Here is a 24,279-nt window from a genome sequence, read left to right on the forward strand (position 1 = left end):
TTATTGAAAGGAGTTGAAGTCTATCAGACCGGTAGACCCGGCCACGTTACAATCTTATCTTTTCTCTTCTGCATTTTAGTAAATGGATAAACAGGCAAGGTAGAAAGCAGTGTGAACAATCTGCGATTGTGAACTTTAAAATACAACACATAGATATGTCACCAGAAATTAGGCCATCAACATTTACCATTTTTGATCATTTTCGAACAAATAAATGCAAAGAGAACTCAGCTGCCAATGAAACCAGAATATGCCATCACAATTAACAAATCATAGGGAATGACAATTACAAAACTCGTTATATAGGCCTATTCTGAAAACTGTTTCCAACCTGGTCAAATAGGACCAGAGATAGTCTGAGAGTGGTGAATTTAAAGAGCTCTCTTGCCAAAAAAACAGGCTCAAATGTAAGCAATAAACAAGTTGTTGACTTTTACTCTCGATTTCAATCGTATGTGTCTTCAAATGATAACATATTATTATTGTTACAGAATCCGGCCCTGGGGTGTTATATAGCAGTGTTTATTGGTAGCGTGAGGCCGTACCCAGCATCCAAGTCACAGATTCTCTCTTTCGCGCTGATTTATATTTAATACGTGGTTCAAGTCCAAACTATTGCTTCTCTGGAGACGACTAAGAAGACTCAAGCCAACAGTACAAGTTAAACAATATATATTACAACTGAGAAAGTCATGTGTTTAAATTACAGATTAACAAATGGAATATCTCACTTAAATATATATATACCTTCAACACCATGCTCATCCTAATATTCCATTGCCCTGCAAGTAGGGCGTAAGAATCGTTCCTGCTGCCCCCATTGCATGATCGTAAGAGGCGACTAAACTTGGGATCTTATCTTTTCTCTTCTTTCTGAACATCTTCCTAATGTCTCCCTTGACAATTCCTCACTTTTGACCTTTAGTTGAGCGTTCGCCCCTGTGAGGAAGGCTTTGGGTTATGTCCCGAGACATACCAGTGCGACTGCGTATGTGTGTTTTGGGAGAAAGCGGTATTTGGTTTTGTTAAGTTTGGTTTGGTTTATTTTGTTTAACGTCCTATTAACATCTAAGATCATTTAAGGACGGCCTCCCGTGCGTGCGGTATGTATGCGTGTGGTGAGTGCGTATGTGTGTTATGGGAGCCTGTGCTATGTTCGTGTTAAGTCTCCTTGTGATAGGCCGGAACTTTTGCCGATTTAAAGTGATATCTCACTGAAGCATACTGCCGAAGACACCCAGCAGCACACCACGTAAGAATTGTACCTGCTGCCCCCATTGCATGATCGTAAGAGGCGACTAAATTTGGGCAATGATCGTAAGAGGCGACTAAATTTGGGATCTTATCTTTTCTCTTAATAACTTTCTTCTTCCTAATGTCTCCCTTGACAATGCCTCACTTTTGGCCTTTAGTTGAGCGTTCGCCGCTGAGGAAGGTTTTGGGTTCTGTCCCCTAGCCGAGACATACCAGAGTCTTTAAAAATGGTAGTTGCTACTCCTGCTTAGCGCTCAGCATATTTGGAGTGGGACGACTGGTTGGCCCGTTGTCAGTATAATGTGACCAGGTGGGGTGTGCTGCTGGATGTCTTCGGCAGTATGCTTCATTGAGATAGCACTTTAAATCAGCCAAAATTCCGGCCTATCACACGAACGTACCGCAGCCTCCCAAAACACACATACGCACTCACCACACGCATACATGTCGCACGCATGGGAGGCCGTCCTTAAATGACCTTAGATGTTAATAGGACGTTAAACAAAATAAACCAAACTATTGCTACCCCACCCCATGTCCCAACTAGCCACCGCTCCATCATCAAGCACAATCCCTCCACCACCCAGCGCAACTAGCCTGCCCCCTTGGGCAAACGCTCCAAGGTTACCCATGGTGGACCTGAGCCAAAGAATAAAACTCAGACATTCAACCCAAGATTTATAGCTACTACACCTGACGATGTAGACGATTTTATAACAGAAAATGAAAATGCGAGCACAAAAAGAAAGACATCTGGTCATGTAAAGCTGCTCCGAGATTTTTTATCAACACAGGCAGAAACCCGTGAAATCTTAGATATTCCATATAGCGAGCACGATCAATTTATCGCTCAATTTTTCATGAGTGTTCGACAAAAAGATGGCTCGGAGTACGAGCCAACAAGTCTCAGAGGAATGTTAGGAAGCTTTGAAAGGGTACTTAAACAGAGGAAATACGGGGAAAGTTTGATAACATCTGTTTGTTTCTCAAAAACAAGGAACACATTAACCAGAGGGATCTTGATGCCCACCATTGATTGATCTTTATAGGTTCCATTTCAGATTGACCTTTTCTCTACTTTTCCTTTCCTCTAAGTCTTACTAATCTGTGTAAATTCAGAAACAGCCCTCTAGTACTTTTCAAACAAGGATAACCTATATATAAAATTGAAGATTTAGCGATAATGGCTGTCTGTTGTTTTCGGATTGGTCCCAAAATGCAACACCAGGGACCAAGGGGAACCTACATATGAAATTTGAAAAAGATCCCTTCAGTACCTTCTGTAAAATAGCGATAACAAACTTCAATTGTCAAAATACAAAATGGCTGACTGTCGGGCATGTTGTTTTCTGACTGGTTTCAAAATCCAATATGCATAACTAGGCACAGAGGGCAACCTACAAATGAAATTTCAGAAAGGTCTCTTCAGCAATTTCTGATAAATAGTGATAACAAACTTCAATTGTCAAAATCCAAGATGGCTGCCTGTCGGCCATGTTGTTTTCCTATTGGTCCCAAGATGCAATATGCAGAACTACAGACCAAGGGGAACTTACAACCAGAGGGATCTTGGCGCCCAACATTAAATGATCTTTATAGGTTCCATGTCAGATTGATCTTTTCTCTATTTTTTCCTTCCTTTTACTAATCTGTGTTAATTGAGAAACATCCCTCTAGTACTTTTCAAACAAGGGGAACCTACATATTTGAGAACGATCCCTTCAGTACTTTCTCAGAAATAGCGATAACAAACTTCAATTGTCAAAATCCAAGATGGCTGCCTGTCGTGTCATGTGGCCTCAGACTACAATTATACTTCCGTAGTACATATTGAAAGGACTGTTGCTAAATATTTTTTCCTGACTTAGCTGTTACAGATATGGACATAATTTTAGCATAGATTTATAGTGCAATATTTAATCTAGTGGCAGAATTTTGTTTTGACACCATTTCCATGTTTGTTTGTGAGGCAGGACACGGGGAGTTATAAGGCTTGAGTAGTAATATTTTGTGATTTTCCGGATTTTCCTACAATATAGTAGGGTGGTTACACTTAAATATAAATATCTTTGTTAAATGCCGGTCATGGGGTACTTTCCAGCTCACTGTTTGTTCAGCTTGAATAGTTATACACGTGATGTAAAAACCAGATTTTTTGCAAACTTCTGAAATTATTTTATTTCGATTTTTCTTTGGTAGAACAAAGAGGGAAATTAATTGTGGTCTGAGGCCTGCATAGAACGCAACTTTCCGATGTAAACATTCGCGCGTGGACTTAAAATTAGAAAGATCGCGAACTTTTAACATTTCCTGTGCAGTTGTGTGTATTTTACCTATATGCAGATGACATTTCACGTACTTTCTGTGAGTTTTTTTAATTAATGACAGCTTCATTTTAGTAACTACACCCCCAAAACACCTCGTTTCGATGATCGTTTCTATTGCGGATCCTTGTCTCAGATCACACTGGACATGTTTGTCGAGAAAACATGTTGGTATTTGTGTTTGCTACACATTTCTAGTATACGCTTTGAGGTTACTTTAAAGTTTCAGATGTGTACTAGCACTGTTTATGAAGATAAACGGTTTTGCGCTATATTTTGGTATAACTTTTAGGGTAAAAACCGTAATACTGTTAACCGCAGTTTTGCTCATTTCACTATTTACATGTACTGTACAAAGTCAGGGGCTCTATTTTCCAATAGTACATAGTGTGATGACATGTTAAATGACTGGCCACATAGCAAATGTAGATTATTTTGTAAAATTGTGATTGAAAAATCATGATTACTATTTGAATTAATCACAAAATCTTCTAAAATTTCACATTTTCTGTCAAAAATCTTTTCTACATGCGACAAAGCAGGTGCTGTTGTTATAAGCTGGGCATAAAGTGTAATATATGTATCTTGTGATGTACTGTAGTGGTTTAAATTAATTTTAATTCAAAATTTGAAAGAAAACAACACGATACTGTTTCCCCCTCCCAAATAATTGAATTTCATTCAATTTGCTATAGTGTATACATTCTAATTCACAATATTTCAACACATTTTTCTCAGAACAGGTTTTTCCTTTATTATTTCCTTCGTTCTATGTAAGCGAATGGTTTAAATATGTTTTTTGGCATTTTAAACACAGATCATTGAAAATTTGGCATTCATGCAAAAACAGATGATAGGATTTTGCCCTGTCCAAGGACATGGTCTCACAGAAGGACACAATTGTCATAATGTAGATGTACAGTGAATTTTTACATCAGACTTGTGAAACTTTAATTGATAATTAAACATTTCCTCTGTCACAAAGGGAATTTGTTCAATTCTGACCTTTGTTTTCAAGTATTCATGAGTTTAAATAGGTTCAAAGTTTGTCCGTTAAGCCACTCCAGATTTGGGTCTGAAAATTAGTCAAGTATGAGGCATACCTATGCACATTAAACTCACTGTAATTTCAATACTTGTGCAAATATATTAATTGTCTTTGCATATTTGAGTACAGCTTTAGTATCACTTTATATAATTGAAGTATTGGTACAAACATATCTCAGGTTATTATTTTGGGAATTTGATCACTAAATGAAATTAATATACTCAATATATTTTAGACAGTTTACTAATATATATTTAGTTGTGGATAATTTCTTATTGATTCCCACCATTCTAGATCCAGAAAAAAGTGTATAATGTATATGTACTTTATATTTGTGTTTATATAGCATGATTACTTATGTCATTTCAAGACAGCATGCGGTTATGAAATCCCATACAAGGGATGGGTGAATAATTATAAATTTATGCAATATATATATGTGTTTTGTTTTATTGTGCATTTATTAAGATTTTTTTTTCTGAAGGAGCTTATAAAAAACCTGGCCGCAATTTTTCAATTTCTCGTCAGATTTCAGTGTTTTATGAAAATTTCTGGAAGCAGTTTTCATATTTAAAGAAAATGAAAAATGTCATATTACTTTCTACACACAGTTTATTAAATTTCCTTTTTATTGAAATATAAATGCATCTCAATTATGAATTTCTGATGAACAATTTCTGGAAAAAGTCATTGTAGGGAAAAGCCGGGAGCTGGCCCCATGTTATGTGTCATCAGGTAAGTTTGTTTGTAGGATGTGTGTGTTTGTCCATGTGACTTGTATCTTGTTACACTTACTCAGTATAGTACTGAAAATAAACTTAGAGAAATGTTTATGTGCATTTTGTTATTCTTGAACTACCGAACGCCCAAGCCAGAACCTGGGCCAGGTGTGTAATAGGCAATACGCCTACACACTCAATATACAGGATGTGATTAGTATTGGAGAAGCCTCTTCGATCTTTTTGCGCTAGTAATTCTGTTACGAATAAAATGCTTCATGTGTTCCCATCTGTACTGCAATGCCTCATGCTCCCTCTTCTTCACCTCTAGGAGGAGGTCCTTCTCTTGTTACATATTTGAAAAGATGCTTCAGGACTGCCTTCTATTCACTGTGTGACCACATTTTTCTCTGATGTTTGCATAAAGCTGTAGGTTAGAAAAAGAATATATATATTGTTCTATGCACAATACTGCCACATACAATGAATAAATGTTCATGTATAATATATATAAGCCAGAAAAAAAGATAATCATTGTCTATGTAGTAGCGTGAAAACTGTTTATTTTCAAATGTAACTTAAATTTTAATGACGGTGTAGTCCCATATAAATGACAAAATATAGCCTAATGGCTCTATTCGTCATTCAGCTATACAAATGTATGCCTATGGTTATTTCGTAGAGGTTAAATAACTTGATTTGAGCACTAAGTACATTGAATTTCGTTTTAAAATTTCATGCTGCATCGATAACACCAGTATCATCATCCCCATTGTCAAAGAGAGAAGCAGCACCATCATCAACTTCATCCTCCTCCTCATCAGTGCTGTCTCCATCACTTTCTTCCTGTATGAAAGAGAGGGAATCCCAAATATTACAAATTAAAATATTATTAAGCAAGATACTTTTAAAAATAATTAGGTCGAAATTCTATCGTTATTTTTGTTTCGAAAAATCATCTGGTATAAGCATATTAATAAACTTTAGCCCATAAATCAGTTTGTGTTTCCGATTCCAACATACATGTATGATGATTATGATTTTTGACTGATTTTACAGCACTACTTTAAAAAAAAAGAACAGCACAGATCTCCTATTGCTGATGTATATTGCAAAGTTCAACAGAAAAACAGGGATAGTAAAAGTTTGATCAATTAAACCAAGTGTAATTAAGCTATTTTTCATCCCTAGAGTATGTAAGTATGGTTACGATAGCAGCCTATTGATTGTGGAGGTGGAGCACTTCAAAAACTTGCCCAGAAACTTTACCCTCCAACTTTGTTAAACTGCAGTAAACTTTATTTGAAAATATGGTTCAGAAAATTGCTTTTTAAAAATTAAGAGAAAAATGAGGCGTCAACAGAAACATAATCTGAACTCAAAATTGATTAAACGAAGGGGGAAATTATAACCATAAGGAAAGATTTACATAGAGTCTTGAAAAAGTACAAAAGAATAAGACCGGGTGTTCCAAACGAGTCATCCCCATTCTGCTTCATCAACGACACAGGACCGTTTATTATCCCCCGCGAAACGCGTTTGCAGGGGATATTAAATTGGGCTCCGTCGCTCCGTGCGTCCGTCCGTGCATCCGTCCGAGATTCTTTTCCGGGCTATAACTCCATAACCGTTCAACGCAGCTCCTTGAAACTTTCTGTATATATCAGACTAGTGCTCTAGTTGTGCCTTTTGCTATTGCAGACCTTCCATTTTCGGTATTTTTTCCGTCACCATGGAAACTTAGTCAAAAATACCAAATTACTGTTTCCTTTTGTTTCCGGGCTTTGCCCTGCAGGTAGGGCGTGAGAATTGTACCTGCTGTTCCCATTGCATGATCGTAAGAGGCGACTAAATTAGGGATCTTATCTTTTCTCTTCTTTCTGAACAACTTTCTTCTTCCTAATCTCTCCCTTGACAATGCCTCACTTTTGGCCTTTAGTTGAGCGTTCGCCGCTGTGAGGAAGGCTTTAGGTTTTGTCCCCTAGCCGAGACATACCAGTTTGGTTTGGTTTATTTTGTTTAACGTCCTATTAACAGCTAAGGTCATTTAAGGACGGCCTCCCGTGCGTGTGATGAGTGCGTATGTGTGTTTTGGGCGGCTGTGGTATGTTTGTGTTAAGTCTCCTTGTGATAGGCCGGATCTTTTGCCGATTAAGAGTGCTACCTCACTGAAGCATACTGCCGAAGACATCCAGCAGCACACCCCACCCGGTCACATTATACTGACAACGGGCCAACCAGTCGTCCCACTCCAAATATGCTGAGCGCTAAGCAGGAGTAGCAACTACCATTTTTAAAGACTCTGGTATGTCTCGGCTAGGGGACAGAACCCAAAACCTTCCTCACAGCGGCGAACGCTCAACTAAATGCCAAAAGTGAGGCATTGTCAAGGGATACATTAGGAAGAAGAAAGTTGTTCAAAAAGAAGAGAAAAGATAAGATCCCAAGTTTAGTCGCCTCTTACGATCATGCAATGGGGGCAGCAGGTACAATTCTTACGCCCTACCTGCAGGACAAAGACATACCAGAGTCATTAAAAATGGTAGTTGCTACTCCTGCTTAGCGCTCAACATATTTGGAGTGGGACGACTGGTTCGCCCGTTGACAGTATAATGTGACCGGGTGGGGTGTGCTGCTGGGTGGCTTCGGCAGGATGGTTCAGTGAGGTGTAAAATCAGCTAAAGTTCCGTCCTATCACAAGCAGACTTAACATAAACATACCGCAGCCTCTAAAAACACACATACGCAATCACCACACGCATGCATATCGCACGCATGAGAGGCCGCCCTTAAACGAACTTAGCTGTTAAACAAATAAAACCAAATCTAAAGGATCTTTTATTCAGCTATCGGTGGTAGTCGCCGACCGACATCCATTTCAGCACACACTGTAGTCGATGCCTCGTTTTCGTAAGTACATTCGGCAAATTGAGCGATCCGTAATATGGATCATCCAATCTACCAACCGTACAGCTGGGCGGTATTTATCGCATAGTTGTGCGGTTTGGATCGCACATCGCGAGGTCTGCACTGCAGTACGAGGAGGGTGATTTGGTACTCAAACGCTCACAGAGCGTTGATCCGCGCAGCCATCCGCTCAGAATTTGAGCGGGTTTGCAGCGGGATTGCCGCGAGATTTGGGCGGGCTTCGAGCGGGCTTGAGCGGGCTTCCAGTGGGTCCGCTACATGTCCGCTCAAGCCCTCTCGGATTGTAGCAGACTTGTAGCAGCCCCGCTCGAGCAGACATGTGTTCTGTCACTTTCATTAGATAATATCTTTGCCTATATTGATATTTACCCTATCAAAATATCTAACGAGCGTACTGTTTGTGCATTTCGCATAATCTGGTTTGTCTATATTTGCTTATGAATTGTTCCTTAATTTGAATTTCAACTTCATAGTATTTTAAAAATTCTCCGTTTTCATTCATTTAAAGAATTCAAAGTTTGATTTCAGTAGGAATTTTTGATGATATTTTAGTAAGTTCATGAATGATGACGGGAACTGGGGTATTGGTGTTCCTTTTAATATTTTACCAACATATAGCTTTTGAAGCATGACATTTTACATAAAGAATATCTAGATAAAAATATACAGTCGAACCCACTTAATTTGAAATCGGATATATTGAAATATCGTTTAATTTGAAGTGAAATAAAATCCCCGTCACAATGCCTTCTTTGTCTTTGTATTGTTTCATCGGTTATTTTGAAATCGGTTTATTTGAAATATCGCTTTATTTGAAAGGAAATTATTGCCCCTGGCAATGCTTAACCATTGTTTATGTACCGCTTAAATTGAAAGTCGCCACGACAAGCGTCCGATCAATAGATAGGTAAATATGAAATTCTAATTACACAATACAAATATATTGTGACTTTTAATCATTAAATGCATTTGTTATGAGCATGAATCTGTATTTGTTTATGAATATACATCGAGGGACACAGCTTATTTTGCCTTCTGCTACATATATACATCTAAATCGACTCTCATTTCACTACACGCGAGACAATTACAAACGACGAGGCCATTCTTAGGGATTCGACAGAAAATGAAAACAACGTAACCAGACCAGTGATTATGACAACGACCCTCAAACAATTCGTGAAAATCCATCAGCGCGGTACTGAAATATGCCGGCAAAAGGCTGGATCGCGGTTATATTGAAAACCGGTTAATTTGAAGTATTTTTTCATTCCCCGAGCATTTGAATATAACCGGGTTCGACTGTATATCTATCTCATAAGAGGGAGTGATTAAAAACAGCTAAATGCATATGTTATTCAGCAAAATTAATATCAAATATTATTATCAAAATTATTATTCTGAAATATGTGGGAAAAAATGTGCTTTTAAGTTCTATTGGCAGAATTATTTATCAGAAATCACACAGCATTTGAAGATATTCTATATCTTAATTACATGTACTTGTACATGTATAAAATGTACAATTTTGTAAATATGCTGTTCGAAATTACCGATTATTGTTTCTGTATTTATTTCCATTGACAATTATATGTTTGTACATTGAACATAATCGCGAAGTTTGATAAAATATATACGGTACATGTTTTTAAAAGTTAATTGAAAGCTTCAATATCTTGTAATTCCTGCGAATATCCCGTCTGCCAAGCGAGGGTTGTCCCACACGGCGGTTTATAAACATCTTGTACATGTACTGTACGTTGGAAGTTTATAGCGATGATTTTCCAGTGAGAACGAGATATGTTTACTACCGAAGAAAAGTACACACAACTGATCGATGTATTGATCCTATGTCCACAATCAAATCGTTCAGAACCCAATACAATCTTTTCAAAGTCGGATGTTGCAGAATAGTTAGAACCCATTTTAAATACGCCACATACGCACCAGTTCATCGTTTGATAAGATACGTTATTGTCGCGCCACATAGTCGAATATAACATTTACATGTAATTTATTCTATTTCACAATTATCTAAATATCAATCACCTACTGTACATGTACAATACGTTGGTCTTGTCTCTTTTTGTTTAACCTTCCAACAGGCAATCACGTGATAAATAACTCATAGGTTAAAGCGTTTTCGAGACAGTGATCAATCATGACGTCAATGACCAGTGTTTCTGTAGCCTCAACCTTCCACTCCGTGTGTGAGAATAAAGATAGTTTTTAATGATATCACATAGCTGAATCGGATATGTAAGAACAAATAGAAATGTCAGCATATAATACCTAGTTCAATTTCGTAGATACATCTTACTTGAGGATAGGTACTGAGTGTTACGTCATTTGATTTTACCGTCACGGGCTTGGTATCATGCTGGGTCACATAAGTCATTTGTCTGACTCAACATGCAATCTGTTCTATGTCGGTTCCTGTGTGGCATATGATTATTATTATTTGGTTGAAATCTATACACGTGATTAGTCCTCAAAAACTCGTGTAGACCTGTTATTCAGTTAGTATACCATGTACGATAACGAACTTTTGGACTCTACACGGAGAATAGTAGTAGAATATATGTCTCTAGTAGTAGTGGTGAATTTGAATTGAGACAACACGAGATGGCCGTAATCAGTTAACAATATTTAACACGCATGGACCTTAGTCTGAATCGATCCAACAACAACACTATATATAGCGGATCAGATAGTCAGAACCCTTCGGACTAACATGGACTTATGATAGATACTCATTAAATCAATTCGACATCGTAAACAATTTGTCTCACAATCACCTATCATGTTGTTGACTCATATTACGGTCATTACGGTTTATTTTGGAACCATATAATAAATCAATTATATGATAGGATATTAATTCTTCCAGGTACATATCACATTATATTCGCCAGCACTAAAGTCCATGATTGTAGATTGAACATAAATTGTTTAAACCATTTTTTAAATATGTTTCTTATCCTACAGTAATGATGTAACAAGAGTAACTGCATACCGAAATGACAAAACCAGAATAATGTCTGTGAAAACTTTAAAGAATAGAATCTGTACGGCCAACATTCATCTAAAATTCAATTTCGACCGGTGTTATTCGACGACACTTGTTTTGATTTGACTATTACATGTAGTTATCAAGTACAAAATATGGAAAATTTGTAGACAAAAATATAATAAAACAATAAATATCGGCCTTCTTCATTAAAGAAACAAATAAACATCAGAAAGACAAGTAAACAGATGGAGGTACACTTTATTAACATGAATATGCATAATAACAAATTATATATATTGAAATGATATCTTATCGATTTAGTAATTGATTATTAAGAGAAATAACTGGCTAACTCAATTTATAGGGAAAAGTAAAATTTCAGACAGAGGCAAAAAATCAGGACACATTTATAGATGAAGCTATTATTTAAATTCAATTTCACGTCGTATAGCTTATACAGACATAATCAATATAAATAAGGAACACGAAAAGACACATACACATATCAAAACAACATTAGAATATGACAAAAGAAATAAAATGAATTACATGCAAAAGTCGTTTCAGGTTTTTCTTTTTCTTAGATATATATTATGAATCTGATAAATCATGATTAAGCTATTTCTGGAAGAATACATGTGTAAACGATTGTCATTTTGAATGAAGATCATAAGATCATGGTTTCAAATTTTGAATTAAAATTGCGATATAACATATAAGTATAACAATATTTTCAGCAAAACAAAAAGAAAAATTACAAAAAAAAAACAAAAAAAAAAAAAAAAAAAAAACGACAAAGGACAATTAAGTTTATAGTCAATATAATGCATAAAGACTGTATGTAGTTTGTTAAGAAAAAAATATTTTCTAACACTGAAGAAATTGCATGGCATGTTTGTTGGTTCTATGCAAAAATTTAAAGTTTGTAATGTTATTGTTCCTACTAAAATTTCCAAGAAACACTACACTGGGGTTCATGTTTACTATGCACTATGCACTCATCACTCCTTCCTTTGGTTGCTTCGTCTCAGGTACTCGTTTATCTTGGGCACAACTTTTGATTTCCACATATCGGCGTCCTTCACATCCGGATGAAAATACAGAACATATCTAGCCAGGTAGCTTTTCCTGACATGATCCAGTTCCTTTTTCTGTAAGGGTCCACCACCGAAAAAGGAATATTGGTAGCGCAGGTTGTCTGGGCCAAATAATTCAGGGTAAAGTTTGATACATATATTCTTGGCGAAATTTCCTGGTCCAGTGCTGTGTAAGTTAATTTGCTTCAGCTCAATTAAGGAGAAGCGCCACTGAACAGGGATGTCCAAAAATTCATCGTCCGATACACTGGTTTGGGGGAGTGACTGGTTGTCCATATATTCCTCCTGGTGAATCGGAGAGGCAGCTGTAGTTGGGAATATCCGTAAAACCCTGTCTAACTTCTCTATTCGTCTCAGAGAAATCTCCATCCTGTCTTGTCGCCTGTTCATCGCATCCAGTTTCCTTCCAATCATCTCTGACATGCGTCTCTCACTCCGAACTGGCGATGGTATTTCAGCCTCGTCAGCAGGCGGGATGGATGGCGACGATGTCCGAGATGTATTAATTGTGGGTGAATAGATTGAGAAAGGTAGTGAAGAGGTTGTTAGAGGGACTGAGGCAGAGTTAGAAGAACGTACGGAAGTAGAATATGGGATAGACTGAGAAGATAGAGACTGGTCAACAGAGAAATATGGACAAAAGGCAGAGTTGGAGAAAGAATGTGAAGAGGATATAAGAGGGATGGAGGCAGCAGTAGAGAATGACACGGAGGTAGACAGTGGCCCAGCTCTGTTAGTTCAGGATAGTTAGAAGAATAGTATGGGCAGAAGGAAGAAGTGGAGGAAGAATGTGAAGAAGCTGGCAGAGGAGTGAAAGCAGAGGTAGAACAGGATACGGAGGTAGACGGTGGGTTCTGCGTTAGGTCTGGCTGGTTGTATGTTTTTGGAACGTTGTGCGTTCAAACAACTGTAATATCACAAGAAACCTGTGATTTATATTGTTTATTTCAATTGATTATAACTTTCATCCTAGCAAATATTGATTGATAAAAGTTGCTATTACTTTTTTCGCAATTGTTGTAAAATAAATAAAGTTTCCAAAATGCTCTACAAAAGAGTAAAGCACAATGAACAAAATTTGTTGGTTGTAAGAATGTTATCAAAGCTACATTAAATGAACTCTTCCTCAAAATAGCAATCTCTTTACTGTTTCACTGTATCTCTTGTTAGCGACAGGAAGAATTTCTATACAAAAAGTGTTTTAATCGATTTCCATATCTAAAAATTAATTTCTACATTGTCCATTAATCAATGTAGAATGCTGTGTACTGATGTCCTTAATTCAAAGTAAATAGTTCACTTTTTATACTTTCCACAAAACAGTTCTGACAAGGGATGGTTGTTATCTGTCAGGACCTTTTGTTATTAAGGACCATCATCATGATGGCATGCACTTGTATATCCATGTTAGGCTTGCACTACAGCATGATACAGTATGTTGTTGTTTTGTTCATGAGGACTGGTAGGTCAGATCTGATATGTATGTTGCTTGTGTTTTTTTTTTTTTTTTACTCTTTGGTCATAGGCGGCCGCGGTTTGTTTGTTTGTTTATGTTTTGCGGCCCATCGACAACTAAGGTCATTTTGGGCCAAACAATATACTAATATGTTTTATTTTTAATGTTAAAATCAGATTACATTTGTCATTTTTAAAAGCATCCGTATTGTATATTTAGATCATTATGATAAAAAAATTGGTTAAAAATGGTAAAATATGTATATGTACGAATAGATTATGTGAACTTTGTTATATAAATAGAACGTCAAAGACAGTAACGTAAAAGATATCAAAGTCTATAAAATAGATCGATTTCTTTCAAGTAGCTAATTATTGTTTTTGAATCCACGGAACTGAAAAGGGTTTTCATATGCGGGACTCCAAAGTATTTATCACGAATGTGTTTGAAATCGGAACATTCTATTAAAAAATGCTCCACTATGAATTGAGCATCACATGCATAACACGCCGGTGGATCCTCTCGTTTCAAAAGGAACGAATGAGTAGGATATGTGTGCCCGGTACGGAGCCGAGAGAGGACTATTTCCTCCCTACGATCCTTCCGACTTGGTTTTGATGTTTTAAGTTTTGGTTGTAGTTTAAAAAGTTTGTTGCTCGTCTCGAGAGACCAGCGTTGCTGCCATTTACTCTGTATGGCAGAACTAATTACAGGTTTGAAATCTGTATATGGTATTTTAATATTTGTTTGTTGCAGATTTAGAGCAAGTTTTGCTTGGCGGTCAACAAGTTCGTTGCCTTTAATTCCGACATGGCTCGGAATCCAAAGTAATGTTATTTTGCATTTTTTTAAGATACGAGATATTCGTAAAACAAGGTTTTCTATGAGTATATTCTTTGGATCTCGTGATTGTAAATTCTGAAGGACAGATAGAGAGTCGGAACAAAGTATTGCCTTTCTAATGCGTTGTTCTTCGATATGGTCGAGGGCCAAATCGATGGCACATGCTTCCGCAGAAAAGATAGAGGCATCATCTGGTAAGCGGATTGAAGAGCAATGGCGATCGGAATAGCATGCTGCGGAGACCTTTGCTCAATCTTTTGAGCCATCAGTGTAGATCTGAACGTGATCGGAAAAATCTTTAATGCATTCCCGAAAGGAGGATTTGTGTTCTTCGGGTAATGCACTCTATTTTGCCCTCACGTGTAGAGTAAGGTTAATATCAGGTGTTTCGACAAGCCATGGCGGTACATCCGATACGGTGTATTCGCCTGTGTTGTCTAAGCTTATGTTAAGTTCATGAAGAAAATTCGAAATTCTAATGCCAAATGTTGGTAAGAGTTTTTGGTTTTGAGTGAATATGTTTCGGTATTGCGGATTGACAACAAGATCAAAAGCCGGGTTTTTCGGGTTGGATTTCAATTGGGCGGCATATTGAAGCGTAAGTTTTTTCCTTCGGTCATTTAAAGATGGTTCATTTGCCTCTACATAAAGGCTCTGCACTGGTGTTGTTCGGAAAGCACCAAGTGCTAGACGTAATCCTTGATTATGGATAGGATCCAACATTTGCAGGTAAGAATTCCGTGCCGATCCATAAACGATGGACCCATAGTCGAGTTTTGATCGAATAAGTGCCCTATAAAGGAGCAAGAGCATTTCACGGTCCCCACCCAAGTCAGTGTGGGATAGTACGCGTAAAATATTCATTGCCTTTGAGCACTTATCCTTTAGGTGTTTAATATGTGGAACAAAGGAGAGTTTTGAATCGAAAATTAGTCCGAGGAATTTGGTTTGCTCTACAACTGGAATTTTGCTTCCATTTAATGTTAGATCGGGATCATTATGTGGCTTTCGTTTTTGGCAGAAGTGCATGCAGACAGTTTTTGATCTAGAAAATTTAAAGCCGTTTTCATCTGCCCATGTTTGTAGTTTGCCCAAACATTGTTGAAGTTGTCGTTCTATCGTGTGCATGTTCTTCGACCTATAGCAGATCAAGAAGTCATCAACAAATAGAGACCCTTCAGTTGACTTACCGAGACATTTAGTTATACTGTTGATTTTCAGACCGAAAAGAGTTACGGAAAGGATGCCACCCTGAGGGACTCCCATTTCCTGTTTAGCTGTTTCAGAATACGTTGAGCCAACGCGAACCTTAAAATGTCTGTCAGATATGTAGTTTTAAATGAACTTTGGGAGATTCCTACGTACACCAATTTCATGCAGGTCTTTCATAATACCATACTGCCATGTAGTATCGTATGCTTTCTCCAGATCAAAGAACACAGCAACAAGATGTTCCTTCTTTGCGAAAGCTTCTCGAATAAAGGTTTCTAATCTGACCAGGTGGTCTACTGTTCCTCTGCGGTTTCTGAACCCGCTTTGGAGTGGACTCAAAATATTATTGGATTCAAGGAACCAAACTAGTCTATTGTTTATCATCCGTTCAAGTGTTTTACAGATGCAGCTTGTTAGAGAGATAGGGCGATAATTATTTGGTTCATTGGCGTCCTTACCAGGTTTTGGAATCGGAATAATTGTTGATTCCTTCCAAGACTCAGGGATCTTACCGGAAGCGAATACTTGATTAAAAATATATAAGAGACATCGTAATGATGATTCTGGTAAATGTTTCAGGAATTGGTACGGAATTTCATCTGGCCCAGCTGCTGAATCGGTCGATCTTTTTAGCGATTCAAGCAAATCCTGTAGATCGAAAGGCTTGTTGTAACTTTCTGTGTTGGATGATTTAAAGTTAAGACGTTCCTTTTCTTTGTCTTTTTTGAAAGTTTGGAATTTTTTGGAGTGATTTTTGGCGGATGAGTTCTGAGCTATACTTTTAGCAAATGCATTTGCAATTTCAGATGTAGAAGAAAAGATTTGGTTACTGTTGATAAGATGGGATGCTGGTGCCGTTTTTCGTGTTCCACTTATTTTTCGTATCTGATCCCATATCGTTTTTGATGATGTGTTTGAAGATATTTTAGAAATGTATTCCTTCCAGCTATTCTTTTTGTCGGACTTAATAGATCGCCGAGGCTTCGCTCTCCAAATTTTAAAATTATTGTAATTTTCAGTTGTAGGGGAAGTCAGGAATCGTCTTAGAGCTGCCTTTCTGCCGGATCTATTGATAAAAGATTCTTCAGGTAAAAGGAACTTTGTAGGTTTTGGGACGGACTTTGGTATCGTTTTTGTGGCAATAGAAGTAATCGTTTCATTGAATGTTTTAATTGGGTGATCGAGGTTAGTGAATTTTTCTACAGTAAGCTTCTCGTTGCACAGGTGTTGGAATTGGCCCCAATCTGCTTTGTGCACATTCCATCGAGGAAGTGGTTTATCAAGAAGGTTCCCAATATTCTTAAGAAAAATAGCGAAGTGGTCACTCCCACATAGATCATCATTTACCCTCCAGTCATAATCGAGTAAAATGGATGGATGACATAATGATAGGTCTATGTGGGTACGGGAGCCTGTAGCAGGGTGTAGATATGTTGGGGTATTATTGTTAAAAAGACGCAGGTTGTTTTTATCTATAAATTCCTTAAAACATCATGTTAAACATCATTTGGGGAGGTCAATCATATTTTATATGAGTGAGATTGGTCTGACCCCTAGAGCCCGAGATGGGGAAATTCGGTGAATAATATTTTAAAACCTTACCCCTCCTAAACCATTGGGATGATTATACTCATAATTTGTATGAAACATCTTTGGGTAGGACAATCATGCTTTATATAAATGAGACTAGTGTGACCCATGGGGCCCGAGTGGCGGGCCCCAAAACGGCAATTCTGTGAATTTATTGTTTGACAACTCAACTCCTCCTAAACCTTGGGTGTAGCACATTCATATTGATTGTGAAACATCATTGGGGGAGGGCATTCATATTTTATATAACTGAGGCTAGTGTGATCTATAGGACCCGAGTGGTAGGGCCCAAAAATGGGAACTTGACTGAAATTTCACTTGACGATGCTACTCCTCTAAGCCAGGAAATAAAAAAAAAAACTAATTTGATCTCAAACACAACTGGCTGCTGCAATGTATGGTAATAATGCTGGATTGAGGGGTGTGTCTCTGCTGTTAGTGTTTGTCTCGGATGACTGTTAAGGCCCACGGGCCTCTTGTTGAATGATACATTGCTTATGAATCCAGTTGATGAATTGATTTTGTAATTATGTCATATATGCACTGATTTATAATAGTGTGTTAAATGTTAAACGACGACTGAACGTTGAATGAAGAAGTTATGAATATTGAATGATATATGAGATGTTAAATGAAAATTAAACTTCAAATTCAAAATGGACTGATTGATAATATTGTGAATGTTAGTTTAATTTGATTAAAGCGACTATTCGGGGAAACAAACTTAGTCTAGATGCATTATCTGGTCTTCCAAAAGTTCTATCACAGCAATGCGATGGTCAAGTTCTGCTTGCATTGTCCAGTTTTGACCACTTTAATTCGGGAAAAGCCCTGTCCTAATATAACACATATCTATTTTTATAAGTCACGTGGTATTTCGAAAACGAGGCAGTGAGAAAACGTCAACAGAAACACGTGAATTTTTAGAGATGTCCGATTCATCAAGCAGTCAAAGCAGTAACACGGTACGTAAACACTTAATTAACATGTCATATATGATGCATGTGTGGGACTTATGCCTAAAGATTGTTTTCATATGACTTAATACATGCAATAATAACAATAAAAACTGAAATCGGTGTGAATCGGCATCCGATGCAGAGATGGGGCCCAATGTGGGGTAATCTAATGTATGTCATCGTCACCGGTGATATCGTGATCAATTCATTTACACTAAATCAATAGTTGTGTAGGCATATATATATATATATATATATATATATTAGAAAACAATCAAGACATATTGTTATTGATTTAACAGGATATGAGTAGATGAGGTGAATGCTTACAGTAATTTAAACAATCAAATATCATGCATGTAGACCTACATGTATTTCTCGACAGAAGTGAAGCTTCGGGAAACGTTTCAATTACCAATATGTTATACATGTATACATGCACATGCACATAACGGCTATTGACAAAGCCTCTTAGCTCCAAGATTCTTACTTCCATGACGATATGTGTTTTGTTTTCTCATCAGTTTGAAGAACTTCATGTAATGAATTGCCAATTCAACCTCGAGCTCCCTGTTTAGGATGGAGATTCCAATTTTGGACAGCTCAATTTACTATTATCAATTAATAAAGCTAAACTATTTGTATATTTAAAGATCTATTGATTCTTTATAAAAGAAATACTCAAAATATGCCATTTTATATTGTTATTTTATTTGTCTCTATATATTGAATAAATTTCAATTATGTTTAATTTTGAATAATGAGTTCCCCCATGGAAAGTTGTAATAGTTTGCATAGTACTGCTGTATGTATAACATTATTTAAATTTTGCACTTGAAGAATTCTTTTGATACCAAAGTCTTACCCCCATCATTACCATTTAAAGGAATGCTGCTGTCATTGATCACCAAACATAATCAATATACCAAATAGAGCATATACGTATATAGCTATAGACTAATCATATTTTCATACCAGGCTTATGTGATCTTGTTAACTGAAGTGTATTAGAATACCTACTTTTGGTTGCTGAACATGCAAATTTCTTTAGTTTTCTATTGTTACACATATATAAATGAATTAGTATGTACATGTATACAAATATACATGTATATACAAATGTATTTATATTTTGTCTTCGATATGCATAGCAATATAAAATTCATCAGTAAACTTTTCTGTTGCATTGCATTGTAAACTTTTTCCTTCAGTTTTGCTCTTACAATAATTTCTTGCTTTCTCATCAGATAGATTATGAATATGCACAAGTCCATACATCCCCAAGGAGGGGGAGGGGATTAAGGAGGAGGGGAGGAACCTGTGGACGGCTAAGGGGTCGAGGAAGGGGTCTCGGGGCAGACAGCATTCCAAGGATGGAGAGGGCGAGGTAGAGGAAGGGGGCCAAGGGGTGCACGTGGTACAGTTGCTGTGCTGCAGCAGGAGGATCGGGCCAGGGTACTGACATTGCAACAGCAAAGGAGAAGGGATCTACATGAACCTTGCGCTCCTATCATACAAAGCTAATAATCATATTTTTGTAATATTAGTAGTGTGACTTTCTGTATGCTACTGTTTTATGAATGTTATCCACAATTTACTTCATCATTCAAATTATTTTGACTAGTTGATAATCAATTACAAAGTACTGTATTATTTCTTTTCATATCTTTTTTATTTTGATATTTCTTTGGCATGTACACAGACAAAAAGAACAGTAGACATTTTACCAAAGCATTCAGGAGACAATTTATACTATTACTCACTGAAAGTGTTAAATTTTACCAAAAATGCACAGACCCTCTCACACATCAAACATACTTCCCATATGTGTATGAACACCTAATTTTTAACCAACCAAGTGAATGGTATGGTTATAAGACCTGTTTCTCTAGGTAGGTATTTACATTACACATGGGGGTATTTCATTTTAGTTCACAGAATATTGAAAAAATATGCAACTAGACACTTGATTAACACATTTATCAGAATGAACCATCTATGAACACAATGTTATTATAAGTTAATAACAACTACACACAATGTTAGTACACACGTGCACCTCAAACACATTCTCACAAGTGAACACTTCGTATACACACTGATATAATTGAACACTTCCTACAAACTGATAGTGAACACTTCCTACACACACTGATAATTGAACACTTCCTGCAAACTGATAATTGAACACTTCCTACACACAATGTTGAAAGAACACCTGCATTTACTGTCAAGTGAACACTCTCAAAACACACACTAGTACTGAAATGTAAACACCTGCAATACACCATTAAGTGAACACCTACCTCCTACATGTTCTGAAATTGAACACCACATTTACACAATACTTACTTCCACAAACAATTATCAAAAAACGCATACATACCTTAAATAAAACCTTAGTAGAAAAATTTGGGATGAAATTTGAGGGAAAATAGATAAGTTATACAAGTGCATTAAAATTTATCAACTCAAAAACCAAAAATAAGGAAAAACAGTTATTTTTATACATTAGAATGCTACAGTACTCCCACCCACATGGATTTGTTCTATAATAATTGTTTGATGTATTAGGATATAATCAGAAGGATGGACCCAAAGCCACTGATAAATTTAGTTCTTCAGCTAGTGTATCGTCAGCCAGGCCTAGTTTTTGACCTTTGCGAAAATGTAGGTGAACCAGAGGATCCAGGACTAGAACCAAATGCTGCTCCTCCAATTCATTTCAACTGTACTGCACATCCAACATATCTCCATTGGAGAATGATATTTGCACCACATGCTTTTCTTTGACAAGTTGTGGGTATTCGAACTGACGTGAGTTACAACAGGGCACCTTGGAAGCATATGGATTTCCTTTCTTCAACACTATCATTTTGAGTGTCTGTTTCCACAATGTCTCCTTCATCCTCTGCAAGCTCATCATCAACATCAACCTCTTCCATTTCTATGGGATCTTCAGCCATTGGCAAGTGTTCAGGTTGATGTGTCTGAGGTATACTGGATAGTAAAAGATAATGTACAATGTAATTCATTTAAACAAGAGGCCCAATGAACCTGTATCGCTCACTTGGCTATACAGCAACTTTGAAGTTATCTCAGTTATTTCTGAAGATACTATGAAGATTACCGCTTTATCAAAATCACAGTAGGCTAGGTTTATCAATAACAATTAACTTCCAGCATACAATTAGGTTTCAGAGCCTCTGCTAGTGAGAAACCATTTTTTTTAAAGATTAAGCCTATATTTAACCCAAATTACATAGAATGAATGTCATTCATTTTGAACAAACTTGGTAGCCTTTTACACCAGCATGCTACAGGCCTAATATCAAGTCCCTGTGCCTCTTGGTTATTGAGAAAAAGTTGTTTAAAGTAAAACGTGGACACCGGACGGCCAGACAGAAAGACAGCGGGACAGACGTCGGATGCCGCCCCAGTACTCCTCCACAGCAGCATATTACAGTTATAATTATATGTTTCTTGGTTATTGACAAAAATGTCCTTTTAGTTTACTATTGAGGATGTTAGACCTGTGTGACCTTGAATGACATTGACAGCAAGGTCATCCATTTACAGACTGTGTGCAGGATGACAGGTGACAGAACATAATGTCCTGCGGGGAAATTGGGCGTACCAATACCTCTTTACTATATATACAAGTAAATGTATTATTATAGCAATAAGAACACACCATCAAAAATAACACAACATACTTACTCAATAAATGAGGTGTCATCCTCTTTAGCCTTCTGTTGGTAATGGGAAAGCAAGCTGGCATTAATGTGACTCTGGGAGTCTGATTGTAATGCTTCCACACAAGATAAATCAGACGAGTGTGATGACTGAGCTCTGAAATATTAAAATTATGAAAAATTACACAATTCTTTTAAAAACAAATATATATGCCTGAAATGGTGTATTATTTATTCATGACATGCAGTAGCAGAGCATGTTTATAATTACAGAATATAAATTTAGTATGTTTGACTGCTCACCCTACCATACAATATGGTGCTGGGTCTAACAGTTAAAATATGTTGTAAAAAACAAAATAGTAAAAACATTTATGGAATTACAATGTCATATATGTGTGACCTGCTACAGTTTACTTCAACACGGAACGATGAACACTGAATAAAAAAATTAAGATACATCAATGTATATTTTGAGGGGTTATAAATCCAACATAGTTAGATCCAAGAACTTACTCTATATCTGAGACATCGGAGGTCTATCTATAGCTATAGGTTCTTTATGGGCATGTGCAGGCGTAGATGTTACTGGTGTAGGGGTGCACACATGTGATGGCGGTCCCATAGAAGTTTCAGCTGGTGTCGGGATGTCTTCACCTGCATGAACTTCTTGTGTCAATGAAGTGCACTTGAAAAATATAAAAATAATTATGTACTGCATGCTAAGTTATAATGATAATCTTTTCCCCACAAATCGTAATTTTTACCACATTTCAAAGAATGGAACAAAACAGCACTTGTATTTGAAGCCATACACCAATATTATTTGCAAATCGTTTATATTATGAGTCAACTGTATATCTGAAACATATAGGCCTATATGCCTACATGTAATATGATAGTCGTCCTGGAAGTCCTACTGAACTTTACACATACACCATTTTGTATTTAATAAAGAAAACAGTAAGCTTGATAGGTCTGACATTAATCATCAGTCATACATCAATTTATAATTTTTCATAATTAAAATGATAGTGGCATAAATATAGCCTATAGCTGTGATATGCGAACAATAAAAAAAACCGTATAAATTACCCCTTACGGGGCCCCATAAAACGGAGGTGGAATGTGTCTATCTCTTCATTCTACACATCATTTTCCATTTATGTTGCTTGAAACTAATAACCATTACACTTAAGCAACATACTTTATGCATTGTTTGTCAACAAAATTAAGGACATTTACGAGTTACATTCTGATAACGATATAAAATGTGCGGCAATAGAATAGAACTGACCCTACGCAGGCTACGCCTACGGGCTTACCACTTATCCAGAAGAATCCGTGCTGCATGCTCGTTTGTAGAGAAACTATTTTCTTCATTGAATGTCTTCCACCTAGTGTGTTGTTTCCCTCAGTCGTATAATCGGGTTGACCTGTGACCATTTCTATTTACGTCGCTATGTTGCCGAACTCGTTACAATTCTAGGCCGACATCTCTTGGCTTCGGAAGCCATGTTTCTGCCGCTTATGTTTACGTTCTACTTGCCTAGATTCTTGCGCATGCGCCCAAAGCGGGAAATTTGCATTTTATCTCGTCATTCGACAGTGAGAGGATTCCCCAGAAAATTATTATTTTTTAATTCTAGGGGTTACATATCGCCAAAACTTCAATAAGAATTTTTCATAAGAGTGTATTTTCTTTATGGATTTGCCGTTTTTTCAACTTTGACCTATTTCTTCCCCGAATAGTCGCTTTAAAGCCAGTTAGAAACTCAAATCCACATACAACATTAGCCAAACGTAGAAATTGTTAACGAGAACAGAGAACGATATTGTTGTTTATATTTTCATTAATTAGTGTAATAATCAACGGAATATAGACATCAATGAATCCACCTGCGTTACACACTAATTAAATATCAATTGAAGGGACAAAGTACAGGAAATAGAAGAGACGTATAAGATGAATGATGATTACAAGTAATTTTCTATCATTAAAACAAAATGTCATATATCAAAGTATATGTATACTGCGTAATTCTAATGTTTAATGTAGCAAACAACTTAACAACTGCGTCATCAGCTAAAATTATGCTGGTTACTATCAATTGGCCATTTTTACAGTCGTCTGTCTAGTC

At 36.8% G+C, this 24,279-nt stretch overlaps 1 protein-coding gene and 2 long non-coding RNA genes across 3 annotated transcripts; 1 reads left to right on the top strand and 2 right to left on the bottom strand.

Annotated features, from left to right (window-relative positions):
- Positions 1 to 12,287: 12,287 nt before the first annotated feature.
- On the bottom strand, positions 12,288 to 12,806 carry LOC117340535 (BEN domain-containing protein 3-like). The gene has a single exon (XM_033902294.1). It carries the CDS (start codon positions 12,804 to 12,806, stop codon positions 12,288 to 12,290), a length of 519 nt encoding a protein of 172 aa, XP_033758185.1.
- A 5,373-nt stretch (positions 12,807 to 18,179) lies between these two features.
- On the top strand, positions 18,180 to 20,096 carry LOC117341038. Its single transcript, XR_004535539.1, has 2 exons — positions 18,180 to 18,449; positions 19,691 to 20,096. It is a non-coding gene; the product is annotated as an uncharacterized LOC117341038 (long non-coding RNA).
- LOC117341037 lies at positions 20,094 to 23,867 on the bottom strand. Its single transcript, XR_004535538.1, has 4 exons — positions 23,464 to 23,867; positions 22,655 to 22,826; positions 22,164 to 22,295; positions 20,094 to 21,443 (listed from the first exon to the last, which is right to left on the bottom strand). It is a non-coding gene; the product is annotated as an uncharacterized LOC117341037 (long non-coding RNA).
- Positions 23,868 to 24,279: the final 412 nt, after the last annotated feature.

Source organism: Pecten maximus, chromosome 13 (assembly GCF_902652985.1).
Source record: "Pecten maximus chromosome 13, xPecMax1.1, whole genome shotgun sequence".
Lineage (NCBI taxonomy): Eukaryota > Metazoa > Mollusca > Bivalvia > Pectinida > Pectinidae > Pecten > Pecten maximus.

Coding starts and splice junctions, on each gene's coding strand:
- LOC117340535 (XM_033902294.1), bottom strand. CDS start 12,806: ATGTCAGAGATGATTGGAAGGAAACTGGATGCGATGAACAGGCGACAA.